At 41.8% G+C, this 13640-nt stretch overlaps 1 protein-coding gene across 4 annotated transcripts in view; it reads left to right on the forward strand.

Moving 5' to 3' along the window:
* Positions 1–9294, forward strand: part of RPS6KA6 (ribosomal protein S6 kinase A6) — a 42876-nt gene extending 33582 nt beyond the window's left edge. For all 4 annotated transcript variants that reach the window (XM_076347032.1, XM_076347033.1, XM_076347034.1 and 1 more), the window contains exons 20-22: positions 284–401; positions 2400–2540; positions 3477–9294. In XM_076347032.1, the coding sequence (XP_076203147.1) occupies positions 284–401; positions 2400–2540; positions 3477–3602 (385 nt within the window). In that variant the 3' untranslated portion in view covers positions 3603–9294. The remainder of the gene's footprint in view (positions 1–283; positions 402–2399; positions 2541–3476) is intronic.
* Positions 9295–13640: the final 4346 nt, after the last annotated feature.

Consider the following 13640-nt stretch of genomic DNA (forward strand, 5'->3'; position numbering starts at 1 on the left):
GAAAGTCTGCACTGATTAGAACGCATTAGTAAGCTTTTAAGTTAAGACATCTCTTTAGTCTGCATTTCCCATTTATTCTACTTGATTAACCACAATTATGGGGAAAAGAAAATAATATAGTTTTGAAGATGAAATGCTAATATAAGAAGTATTTAATAGTGTATATAGTGTGTTTCTGTCAGCAGTGGGGTATCTACTCAGAATGATCATGAGATTTCACCAATTTCTTGCAGCTTCTTACCTATAACGAGGTGTTTTGTGGTTTTTTTTTTTCTTTCAACAGCTATACTCCATTTGCCAATGGTCCTAATGATACTCCAGAGGAGATCCTGGTACGGATAGGCAGTGGAAAATTCTCTTTAAGTGGAGGCAACTGGGACATTGTTTCAGATGCAGCAAAGGTGTAAATGTGTTTTTGTTTTGTTCTTACATTTTTGTAGAATTCAAATGAACATCTACTGAACTTCATAAAATAGATTAGTCTAACACAGTAGTTCACTATTACCTGCAAACTTTATTGCAATGAAGGTCATCTAGTCCAGCCTCCTGCTCAAAACAGGGTCAGCTGATATCTGACCAGGTAGCTCAGGGCTCTATTCAGTCTGATTTTTGGAAACCTCCAAGGGTGGAGACTGAACAACTTGCCTGGGCAGCCTTTTCCACTGCTTGACTGCTGTAATGAAGCAGCAGCTTCTTGTAATTTCAAGCCAGAACATCTCATGTTTTACTTTGTTCTCTGTCTCCATTTCTTTGGCTGTGCTGACTAAAGGAAAGCAATTACCTCCCTCAGTCTACTTGCTGTGCTTCGGCCCAGGATGCTGTCAGCCTTCTTGGATGTCAAGTCACACTGGTAGCTGAGGTTCAGTTTGCTGTCTACCACCAAAACCTCCTGGTCCTTCCTGGCAAAGCTGGTCCCCAGCCAGTCAGGCCTCACCCTGTACCTTGGTGACAATTTCTTCCTTTCCAAGTGCAGGACTTCGCATTTGTCCTTGCTGAATTCTGTATGGCTCTGGTTAGCCCATTACTCCATCCTGCCTAGGTCCCTTTGGATGGCTGCCCTGCCCTTGAACTCATTAGCTCTTTCCCCCCGCCTCCGGTTTGCCCCACTGCAGACTTGGCAAGAGTGCACTCTCTTGCTTCCCCCAGGTCACTGATAAAGACTTTAAATAAGGTAGGTCCCAGTATAGGCTTTTCTAATCATCAGTACTTTTTTATTCCTTGTTTTTATTGGACCAAAATCAGGTGTTTGTGGGATTCCTTAAATGGAACGATGACTTTTTACAATTAGCTGTTAGTTCTAGTAGCTAAGCAGTCTTGCTGTAATAGGTTAACTTTTTTGTAGTGTGATTTCTTAAACGTTGTTCAATGCGGAAGTCATCATCAGGTCTTTTGTCTTTATTAGTACTTTCAGCAATTAAACTAGTACTTTAACAACCAAATATATCTGGATATCTTGCCAAAAATCTTGGATCAGGTTGATTATGCGGCTGTTCTTTCTATTTAAAGACTGCATCTCTCATCAGTTGCTGTATGTGTGTTCGGGGTTTGGTGTTGGCCTGGTGTGTAGGTATCTTAGTCACCACTGTTACCTTTTATAAAGCTTGGCATTAATATCAAATCTTTTCCCGATGCTTTGCAAGTGCGCTATTTGTTCATTTCAGTAGGAGTGATTCAGAATACTTGTTGGCTGATGCTGTCTTAGCGCAAGTAATTCACTTCCGTATATTTAAGAATGCTTAATGTTTTGTACCTAAAACAAAGGGAACATTCTGTCAGCTTGTTCATATCTTGTTTTCTTTCAAGCTATTCCTGTCTCTGTTCTGTGCCCTTCCCACCCAGCTCTTCTTTTGACCAACATTGTAATTAGTAGCTTATTGCTAATGCTTCTAAACAGGCAAAAGGAAATGTCCATTTCTGTTGGCTTTACTCTTTATATAGCTGCTTGAAGGAAAAAGTCTTTAACGGTGTCACTATATATGAATTCAATTGTAACATGTAGTCAGCAGACCCCAAATGTGTAGTGCAAATGAGGAGAGATGTTTGCAAATAATAGCTTTCTTCCATAAAATCGTCTGCTAAATTTTAATAGGATTTCTAGTCTTTTAAAGATTGTATTAATAATAAACGAACCGAAATATGAAACACACAAACAGCAGTAAGTTTCTTTAAAATAAAGGCTTGCTCTGTTAAACTGATTGAATAGTACAACACATTGTTTTCAGACTTCTGTGGTGTCAAGGCACAGAATGATCCAATTTATCTGCTGATTTGTGTGTGTGTGTTTGCATTGTGTTAATCCCTGCCACAGAGGGTAGTTTTTTCATTGCTGCCATAACTAATGGCTTAAAGACTGTGTAAGATTATTTTAACTGAATAATATGTTTTTCATTTTTATCTAGGACTTGTTATCACATATGCTTCATGTAGATCCACATCAGCGATATACAGCAGAGCAAGTATTAAAACATTCGTGGATAGCCTGTAGGGACCAGTTGCCGCATTATCAACTAAACAGGCAAGATGCACCACATCTAGTAAAGGTAAAACAACCTGAAGGCTGAATGTTGCTTGAGCTGGTGGACGTGCAATAAATTGGGTCACTTTTAGAGCTACAGGCAGAACTCTCTTCTTTTTTTTTTTTTTTTAGAAAAGAAATCAGCTTTCTTTTGTTTTCCCTAGAACGTACATATTTAAGTTATGTGAGCAGACAAATTATTGGCATACTTAATTTTTTTAACCTGTGTGTAAAGGAAGAGATTTTTCCGGGTGTTTTGCTTTCAAAGATTAAGGTAGCTTTGGCCATATAGAATCCTGATAAGACAGTTATCTGACACTGAGCCTTCCACAGGTCTCCTAGCATTCTTATTCAAGAAATCTTCTAGAATTTGTTTCTGTGACTGGCTCATATTGTGCTTTCCTAATATAAATTAATGTACTACACTACAGTTTTTCCACCGGTATTTTATCTGTTTGTTCTGTATCTGTGTTTCTGACTTGACACAAAAACATTCTACTGTATGCAGACAGCTTTTAAGTTGACTTAGAATCATAGAATAGAATCATAGACTTCATTAGTTCTGTTGGATTCAAAAACAAGGGCCTGTGATAGCCAGTCTTAATTGTGTTGTCTTCATAAGTCAGGACCTGAATAGCCACTTAAGTGGCTGTGTTTGAGAAATTGATGTTAATGTTGCTTGGAAAATACTAATTCTGACCCACATTAAAAGGTTACTCCTACATCTAAGGTATGGAAAAGAAATACACAGGAAAGAAAGCGTCAGATACCTGTGCTTAGAAACCTGAAGGATTCAGCAATAAATGTTGTTTGTTTTTTTTCAAAACAAACTTTAGAGAATGTGCATGACCTGCCATAAGTCCTGTTTTTTTTGAGTTAATTAAGAATTTAATATTAAATTGTTTTATTTTTCTGATAAAAATGACTTTTACAGCCTTTTCTGTATTCCGTTGTTCTCTAGGGAGCCATGGCTGCTACATATTCTGCACTGAATCACAAGACATTTCAGCCAGTGTTAGAGCCTGTTGCAGCCTCAAGTTTAGCTCAGCGACGGAGCATGAAAAAGCTAACATCAACAGACTTATAGATCCACTGGGACACCTTAGCAAACAGAAGCAAGGGGAAAATCCAATAAGTGGCTCTATTTTGCCTGACCTGTGATCAAAAGGCATCTATGGTTTCCTGCTACACTACTTGAATTCTGTAAAAGTCCTTTTTTTAAAAAGAAAAAAAAAATCCACAGGTTCATACTGTGTTGTTTTACAGGCCGTATCTGTTAAATTAATTTAAACATCAGGTACACCATAATGAATTTCTCTACACTGTCCTTTGAGAGATCTGTTGCAAATATTATTTCACATTCTGTATAGTTTTGCTGGGTTCATTTACAAAAATGGTTTAGGGGACCATTGCCAATGACCAAGTTGTACATAAAGTGTCAGTGTAAGTTTTCTTTTCTTCACACCTTTAGACCCTGTTGTGAAGGACAAATTCTTAATTTTGTAATTGGGCACTTAATTCATTCAACTTAATTCATTTAACTTGTTCATTACTATTATGAAAAGCTGACTAATATGTTGTGCCAGTGTTAAGTGCGATGGTGTTAATTTGGAAGGTCCGTGTTTGGATGGTGCCAGTAGCTGATAAGTTTATGTGAAAATACAAACAAAAGGGATGTGTAAGATTCTGCACTTTACCCATAAACTTAATTTGATCACTTGTGACCCAAAAGAAATGCTGGTTAACAAATGGCTTCTTACAGGAAAATGAACATTTCTAGTTGTTACCACGAATGGTACTGTGTCCTGCCCTGAGCTAGAGAAAATAAGTATGTGTATAAACTGTCAAAATGAAGGATCTAAATAACATTGGTACCACTTTAAGACAACATCATGCAATCCAATAATTTTTATTAGTTATATTGTCTATCCATTTGTACAATGACTGTGTTACTGCTTCCTCAGCAGTCGTTTCCACTGAATATACCCAATATTAATTTTGTATGGCATATAAGACAAACTGACACTTTATTATAACAAACTTGGCACGTGGATTTTATTTTTTATTTATTTGATTTTTATAGAACGTTGCTTCTATCTGAATCTCTCGCCGCATGTACAAATATTACAGAACATAAATGCAAAATTCTATTTGCCTAACTGTGGGGGTAGCTTGGGAAAATAAATAAGCCTTGCAGTGTGCCCAGATAAGGGAATTCTGACCAAGAAACTTCAGTCGTGGACACGTTACTGACAATATCTTGTCGCCAGCACTCACTTGCCCTCTTTGTCTTGGTGTTAGGACTTCAGCTGTTTCTAAATGCTATGATGGAGAGGAAATTAATTTCAGGGCCAGAATTATCTTGGGGTTTTCTGACTCAAAACCGGTGCTAACTGCTAATAGACTGGGAGCTAATGCATTCGGAGATGATGAGCTTAAAAGTATTGTCAAAAGTTGTAGACACTACTGTGCAATTGTGCTGTCATAGTAGGATGACATGCATTTTAAATACTAAGTATATTAGTGACCAACAGTTAGACTGTTCACAGTCTGAGAATCCAAGTGACCAAAATCAAATGTAGTTTGGACTGATTTGCCATCGTTGAATTTCCTGTTTCGGGTACCTTTGGCAGCCAATTACAAGACACCAGTGGTGGCAGAACTCGGCATTTTGAGACAGGAAAATGAGCTTGCAGGAGAATTCTGGCCCAACTGCCAAGAGTGGCAGTAGTAACTCAGATCTTGAAAGGCAGAGGGTGCTGGCTGGTTTTTGTTTATACCTGTGAAGTGCTTGGTGGCATTGGAAGTACTATTAGATAAGCTGCTTTCTTTTGTTGTGGTGGGGGAAGATGGAAATTATCTGGCCAAATAGTTAGGTATGAATATATGTAGATTTGAGACTTAATGAATATAGCAAACATAGGTGTGCTATTTGTATCATGCAGAACATACCCCATACTAAATTTCTTGAGTGTTTGATAGATGTTGGAAGCTTTAGGGGCCATTTGTGCCTAGTTTTGAGGTGCCTGTTTGAAATGCTTGAAAGCTTTTCAAAGAACACAACTGCTTCCTGGAAAGCTTATTGTTTAGTACAAAGTCAGCCCCTTATGCAGCTGGTTCATCCTTCTTTTCATTACTGAAGACCTTTGCCAGCAAGAATGCCGCTAAACCTCTTGTCTACAGTCTATCGGTATAATTTTTTTGTAAATTTACAAATGACTGCCAGAAGAATTTGAATTCACTCTAAGAAAAAAACAGTGATGGAAATAAAGCCACCTTAGCCCAAGGTCAAGGTATAATGTGGGTTGAAATGTATTAGTAAAAACTGGGTTGGGGATGGAGGGTAATGCGAGGTGTGGAACACAAGTAAATGTCAAACTTGAATTGTCTTCAGCTTTCCCGTAAGGTAGCAGCTGGTCTTTAATGGCTTTATTCATGAATCATTTAACAGTGTTTATATTGGTATTTTCTTTTAGCTTGCTTAGAAGCACCACATTATAAGCACCTTAAAAGCATTTTGCACAAAAGCAGTTGTAAGCAGCTAAAGGTACTTAAGTTCTTCTCGGTGTGCAAAACAAAGGTGGTAAGGGGAGAAGTACACAAACAAGACGGATATTCTGATTCTTAGCAAAGAATTTAAAACATTTTCTGTAAAGTTATCCCTGCTGTTTTTATATTGTTACTAGCCTTTAGTGCAAGTGGTACTCCTGGGGTAAAAGCAAGGTTTCAGTGACTGCAACATTACAAAGTTGTCTTATCACAAGGAAAACATATGGACAAACACCTTTGTTATATCTGACAGGCCAGCGTACCCTGGTGTGCCAATTTTAATCCTTAATTTGGGGGGGAGAAGTTCACTTGCTATGAATATTTCAGCATATCAGTCTTTGAAACATTTTGGATATACAGGGATACAAAAGAGTTCGCTTGCAGTTTACTCTTACTATGTAGTATTTAATGATCATCATCTTTGTGATATTTCTTTTGGAATTTCTTGCATACTTCTCATCCTTTTTTCAAACTTAGGTTTTGTTCAATTAAGCAATTATATTAGAAAGTAGCATGGTCTGCTCATGAGTAAGGATTTAAATGTTTGAAATGGAAGGACACTTACTTGAACTTGCTATTGGCTGGAGTGAAAGGTTAGTGTAACTTGTTTCACTTTCTTACGGTCTTTGCACAGTTCAAGATTACCAACTAGTTACAATTTTATTATCTTACTGATTTTTTTTTTTAAAAAGAGTGAAATTTTTTTATGAAGGCTTATAATTACAAAGAAATATGTATACATATTATGTATTTAGAGGAATTTCCAGAGAACTAATTAGTATCTTAAATGACATAATATTTTGGATATGGCTTCTGTTACTGCCAGCAAAATAGCTTCTACTCTGATGTTTGGTAATGGCAGTTACAAATAACTGCTAGTTCTCAAGTGCACGTAGAGCCTGATACGTTCTCACTAAAGAGTAGATTCCCACAGACATCGGCTATAGCTGGAGCAGGCTCACGACATGTTTTGCTGTTCTTTCACCTCTTGTATATTGCAATTTCTATCTTCAGTTATCCTTTTGATAAAAAGTGAGGAACTCTATTGTATTCCTGTTATGTATCCAAAAACTGTGCGGTGGCGTCGATGTCAGCCAGTGGTGCATAACGAAGAGCGCCCATACCTGAGAGCATCACCATGGGTGGATTCATTTAAGCCGCTGTTTTGTGGCTTGTGTAGTCTCAATGCCATTGTTAGCATGTTGTGTTTTCCCATTACGCTTAAAACTAGTAAATTCTCTTTGACCACGCGAAGAGCCTAAGGTGTAGGTGGCCTAAGTGTACTGTCCATTTGAGGCCTATGTTGTAGTACGGTTTAAATGTTCTCCTTGCATCCAGAGAAGGCATCCAAAACCTCACCCAAGTCAGTCATGTTGAGCTTGAATTCTGTCTTCCGTGTTCTAATTCATTTTCCAAAGCTAATCTTCATGTGTCCAATAGTTAAAATTCCCTCTAGCAAACTTCAGCAGTTGGAAGTTACTTGCAGTATACTTATAAACTGGTCATTTGCAGTGACAGATTGCTGTATCCAGTACTCGGCGCTCTGCCCTCAAATGTTACAATTAAAAAGTTGAGATAGCTTCTAAGAATTGAGTTAAATGACTTACACAATACTATAGCAATTATCCTGATCTGTATCGATGAAATTAGGCTAAAACATCAATGCGAATGTGGGGGTTTATGTACTTTTGTAGCACTTAAGTTTTTCAGTCCTATCCAGAATTAGAAGTTTGCAAATATTTGTGGGAGGGAAGGGAGGAGCAGATTTTTCGTCCTCAGAGTTCTCAAAAGGCTTCTGAAGCTGTGATAAGAGTCCCTGTGTAACCCTACGGGAGTGCTAGATGATTAAAAAAAACCTTGGAAGTTTGTTCAGGAACTTTCTTGGGTATGTATTGATACCCGTTGGTAACACGCCTGCGCTGTCATTCGTACCGTACCATCCTTCTGCGTTAACACCTCTCTAGTTAAGTACGTTCTGAATACTGTTTGTCCCTACTTCAGTGTATTTTTTAAACGTTTAGTCCCTCAGATTATATTGTTGTTAAGCCTACATTTTCCTTTGGGAACAGAAGAACGAATACAAACTTTAAAAAAAACCCTACCCTTAGCGTATAGCTAAAGCTGACTTGAGTATTATAATAACTTACGTAATTAGAAGTCCCCCCCCAAAATAATCAGTGACTGGTTTTCTTGAGATTTTTCCTACGTAATGAAAGCAAACTTTCTTCGAAAGCTTTTAAGGATATTTAATTGATTATGTCTCTTAATTATTAAGATTTGGGCAATAGCTTACTACCAATAGTGAGTTTGAATAACATAGAATCCTGTTTAGGGTTTTTCTGTGTGAGAACTGAAAAGGTGCTCGAGGTGGATCTCCTTTGCAGGACAAAGCGTTCCTATTTTGTGTGGTTTGCATTAGGCTTATGAGCAGCGTTTGCAAAGTAATTGCGTTGTCATAATATCCCAAGCACTTTGGCATCTTGCACTGATACTCTGATTAGAGCTAAAACTCTTCTGGCACGTGACTGGCTATAAATCTCAATATACGAAAGGGCATTAATTGAAAACAGTGTGCAATGAATTACATGCTCTGAGGTACTTCAAAGATGAAACTATACAAAAGGTCCCCGTTATCAGATATTGTAACTGTCATTTCTTTCTCTAAGCATATTGTGGATTTTGTATCATATTGTATTTATTTCATTTAATTTTAAAAAAAAAAATGTTTTCTTTAAAGCTCTGTATATATTGACATTAAAGTTTGCATTGTACTACGTTCTCTTCTCCTTGTAAGGCTGAATCTAGTAGTGCATTGTATGGTATGTTGTTTTTCTTTGCACTGTGCTGCTGAAAGATACTATTGCCTTGAATTACGACATGCCAAAGACAACCTCAAAATTGTATTTATTTTTGTTAAACTCTGTGAATAATGATAAAGGTACAGTTTTAAATAGCTGGCAGTTCCTTGAGTACTAGAATAAAAAGATTGCAAATTCATAATATTTTATAATTAACAAAAATCCATCGTTTATGATTTGGAAGTTCATCAGCTCCTTTTTTTAAATAGATATAAAAACCAATGAGCAAACCTTCCTAAATTAAATGTACTGTCAATTGCATTATTTGGTAAACCTTGCCAAAAATCTCACATACATCAAGAGCTGTTTATAAATTTATACTCGCAGTCAAGTGTTTCATGCCACACTTTCAATAAAACGTACATTCACTGATAGGATTGATGTATTACTTCAGGGTGGGACGATCTGCCTTCCGTGTGGTTTTCAGGTATCTATTCAGCTTTGACTTGATACATTAGGAGGAAATAATTTTCCTGCAAAGGTCTGGTCCTTTGAAAATACAGGCACTTAGGTAACAAATGAGAGTAATCGTGTTTAAAAAGCGACCTGCACACCTGGTCAGAGTTAAGTATGTGCGTCAGCGTTTGCCATGCGAGGTCTCGGGAGCTGCATTAGACAGCTCTGTCTCCTGCCACCGCTTTGTCTTTGGATTTAAGCTGATAAATTGCTGCAGGTTATTGAACTCTTCTGTCCTGTATGTGAACCGTTACTGCGAAACCAAATGCGATTGATCTCACTGGTAAGTGATGGAACAGGTCAGTATGCGGCTAATAATCCCCATCACGGGACAAGAATAGGAGATGCTCGGATGTAATAGCGTTGAAGTTAAAGTGCAGTATCTGGACTTAAAATACTTCCAAGGTATTTGGTAACTGGTGTTGCTGTTTGTATTCAAAATGGGTTACAGATACCTTGTTTTTCGGTTATCCTGTCAGTCCAAACACACAGAAAGGATTTTTCCACGGTTGCCTGAAGTAAGCCCATCTCCCAGATGATGTTTGCTCACACAATAAAGTGCTTTCAGGCCTGCCCGGCGGTGGAGTCGCCTGGCCCAGGGGCAGCCCTTGCTGAAGGACTGGGCCTGGCACAGGCAGCGTGTGCAGAGCTCTGAGGTCACCTGAGAAAAAACCCTCGGCAGTTTGGGGAAGGATCAAGTGCCTCGGGGCTCCTGAGGTCGGGCCAGGGCTTGGTGGAGCAGTGGTGGTCCTGGGGTCTCCTCCCACAGCTGGAGAGCAAACTGCAAAGCTATGCCTTGAGCTGGGAAGAAGTGGGTGACTGAAGCCATGTAGGAGGCAACACGTAAAAAAGCTTCTGAGACATGGTGGTGGCTTCCTCGAGTTCATTGAAGGTGGGCAGGAAAGAATAACCGAATTGGACAAAAAGATTGCTTTAAAATAATTTTAAGACAACAAAATGTGGATGTGGTCTGCCTGGACTTCAGTAAGGCCTTTGACACCGTCTCCCACAGCATTCTCCTAGAGAAGCTGGCGGCTCATGGCTTAGGCAGGTGGACTCTGCGCTGGGTCAAAAACTGGCTGGACGGCCGGGCCCAGGGAGTTGTGGTGAATGGAGTTCAATCCAGTTGGCGGCCGGTCACGAGCGGTGTTCCCCAGGGCTCAGTACTGGGGCTGGTCTTGTTCAATGTCTTTATCGATGATCTGGATGAGGGGATCGAGTGCACCCTCAGTCAGTGTGCAGATGACACCAAGTTGGGCGGGAGTGTTGATCTGCTCGAGGGTAGGAAGGCTCTGCAGAGGGACCTGGACAGGCTGGATCGATGGGCCCAGGCCAACTGTATGAGGTTCAACAAGGCCAAGTGCCGGGTCCTGCACTTGGGCCACAACAACCCCCTGCAGTGCTACAGGCTTGGGGAAGAGTGGCTGGAAAGCTGCCTGTCGGAAAAGGACCTGGGGGTGTTGGTCGACAGCCGGCTGAACATGAGCCGGCAGTGTGCCCAGGCGGCCAAGAAGGCCAATGGCATCCTGGCCTGTATCAGAAATCGTGTGGCCAGCAGGAGGAGGGAAGTGATCGTGCCCCTGTACTCGGCACTGGTGAGGCTGCACCTCGAATGCTGTGTTCAGTTTTGGGCCCCTCACTACAAGAAGGACGTTGAGGTGCTGGAGCGTGTCCAGAGAAGGGCAACGAGGCTGGTGAGGGGTCTGGAGAACAAGTCTGCTGAGAAGCGGCTGAGGGAACTGGGGTTGTTTAGCCTGGAGAAGAGGAGGCTGAGGGGAGACCTCATCGCTCTCTACAACTCCCTGAAAGGAGGTTGTAGCGAGGTGGGGTCGGTCTCTTCTCCCAAGTAACTAGTGATAGGACGAGAGGAAATGGCCTCAAGTTGCGCCAGGGGAGGTTTAGATTGGACGTGAGGAAAAATGTCTTTACTGAAAGAGTGGTTAAACATTGGAACAGGCTGCCCAGGGAAGTGGTGGAGTCCCCATCCCTGGAGGTATTTAAAAGACATGTAGATGAGGTGCTTAGGGACATGGTTTAGTGGGTGGTGGTGTTGGGTCGGCGGTTGGACTCGATGATCTTAGAGGTCTTTTCCAACCTTAATGATTCTATGAAAAGAAAAGCCCTGAAAACCCCAAAGTCTCAGGTAGTGAGTTCCTGTAGGCTTGGTGAAGGTGTTCCTGGTGGGAGAAGAGACAAGGCATGGATTAAAAAACAACCAACCTTACTCATCAGATGCCAGTGAGTGTTTTCAGAAACCAAGAACAGGAACAAGCAAAGCGTTAGAAAGGAGGAGACTACAGAATGTGCCTTAATCACATCCTGCTTGTTTTGCTTTCCAGCAAATGGTGGTTCTCAGAAGCTGTTTTCCCCATGATTCATCTCTGAAGCTTTATGACTGTAAGAGGCACCTTCCCACGTCCGTCTTTTGTGCTTTTATGGGGTAGAAAATGTTTTAAGGTGAATAAAATGCTCTCAAAGATACTTAAAATATGCTTACTTCAGCTGAGTAGTTTTCCATAGGTAGTCACCAGATCAAGTTCACATCATCAACAGCACAGTGTATTACCATGCTGCACACCGAGGAACTGGGACATTGAGGAGCCCAGAGCATGCTCCTCCTTGAGCATAACCTGCTCAGTGACGGACTCCGAGGATGGAGAGCAGGAGGTAAGGACTGAGACCACAGTTAGATGATACACCGGTCTTGGCAGCAATCCTGAACGAAGAGCTCCCTTTTCAGGCTGCTCCTTGTCTTTATGCAGTGAAGGTTATGATTTACTACTGAACGCGATACGTTTCCTTTCGAGCAGGGCTGCAGTGGGGCAGCGTGTGCTGCTGCCATACCATACTCCACTTCAGACACATCTTTGCCCTAGCGCTAGCGTGCAGCAGGAAGCCTATGTCTGTTGGCATAGGCATCCTGCCAAAATACGGATTTAACTGTATTTATTTTAGTTTTTGTTTAACAATTTTCCCCCCAGAACTTCTGGGGAATTTCTCTTAGAGAAAAAGGCCGGGGCTTCTTGTATGCCTCTTGAAAGGCACGTAAGAAAACTCTTTTGTCAGAGGTGTTCTGCCATGTCGAGTCCTCGGTGTCTAAACGATAAGGTTTAATGCCCTCGTACTGGCTCATAGTGCAAATCACTTTATTCCTGAACAGGTATGTTTCTTGCTCTTGTGGCTGTCAGCATCCAGGTTTGTGTCCTGGTCTCTGCTGAGATGGCTGCGATTCACAACTATAAACGGCTAGGTTCCTCTTAAGGGGGTTATATTTGCTTTTATTTCTAAAGGCTTTTGAGGGGGGATTGTAACTGCATTTGTGGAGCACAGATACAGGCACTGCGCGTTGCTAATCTGGCAGCTGGATGTGCTGAACACCTTAAGGCTCGTTTGGCGGCCTTTGTAAGTAAACCGAATGTTGATCACGTAGCAAGGTGTTAGAAACGGGTAATGTGTTGTCTTTCACTTCTTTGGGGCTGAATTTAGTAGTTTCGTAGGTGAGAAAGCCGCAATAGTAGCAGGGGTGAAGCACGGCGCGGGGGCTGCTGCGCAAAGAGGGTGCAATTCTTCTATTGCTCTTCTCTTGAAAAATTGGGACTAGTTAGGGACAGACACACAGCAACCTCACAACCCCGCTGAACATGGGTGACAAGTTCCGCTTAACCTTCCGCCCGTTGCGGTGCCTGTAAGGGGTTTCGGTGGCGCTTAACGCGGTATTTGCTCGCTGAAGCCCGGTTACCCGCACGGTGGAGCTGGCGGGGGGGTAACCGTGGGGCTCTTCGCCCTCCCTACAGCCGGGGCTGGCCGGTTCTTTCGGTACAACCGGCCGCCCGCTCCGCTGCCTGCGCTCCCCGCTTCGCCCAGGAGATGGAGGCAGCGCCCCGCGCCCGGCGGCCCCGCACCGGCCCCGGCCCCGGCCCGGAGGGGGCCCTCTGGAAACCTTCGTGCCCCTGCGGGTTCTCATCCCATAGGAAAACGCTCAGAGACCGCTTCCGACTGGAGGATGCGTAGCAAGGAAGGCGGTGTTGGAATTCAGTTGCGGGTTTATTTTATTCTATTTTTTTTTTAATTTACCTGCGGCTGCGCTGTTGAGAGCAATTCGCTGCTCCCCTGGTTGTGGGATCGCTTCGGTGTTCATGTCCCCGAAACGTGTGCTGAAACGGCTTCGCCCCTGCTGCCTGATAAGCAATCTCTCTGCTACTCTTGATATGAGAGGACAAGCCGGCACGGGCAGCTGCCTGCGGCGGAGGGCTCCGTGGGGA

This window comes from Aptenodytes patagonicus, chromosome 9, assembly GCF_965638725.1.
Source record: "Aptenodytes patagonicus chromosome 9, bAptPat1.pri.cur, whole genome shotgun sequence".
NCBI classification, from domain to species: Eukaryota; Metazoa; Chordata; class Aves; order Sphenisciformes; family Spheniscidae; genus Aptenodytes; species Aptenodytes patagonicus.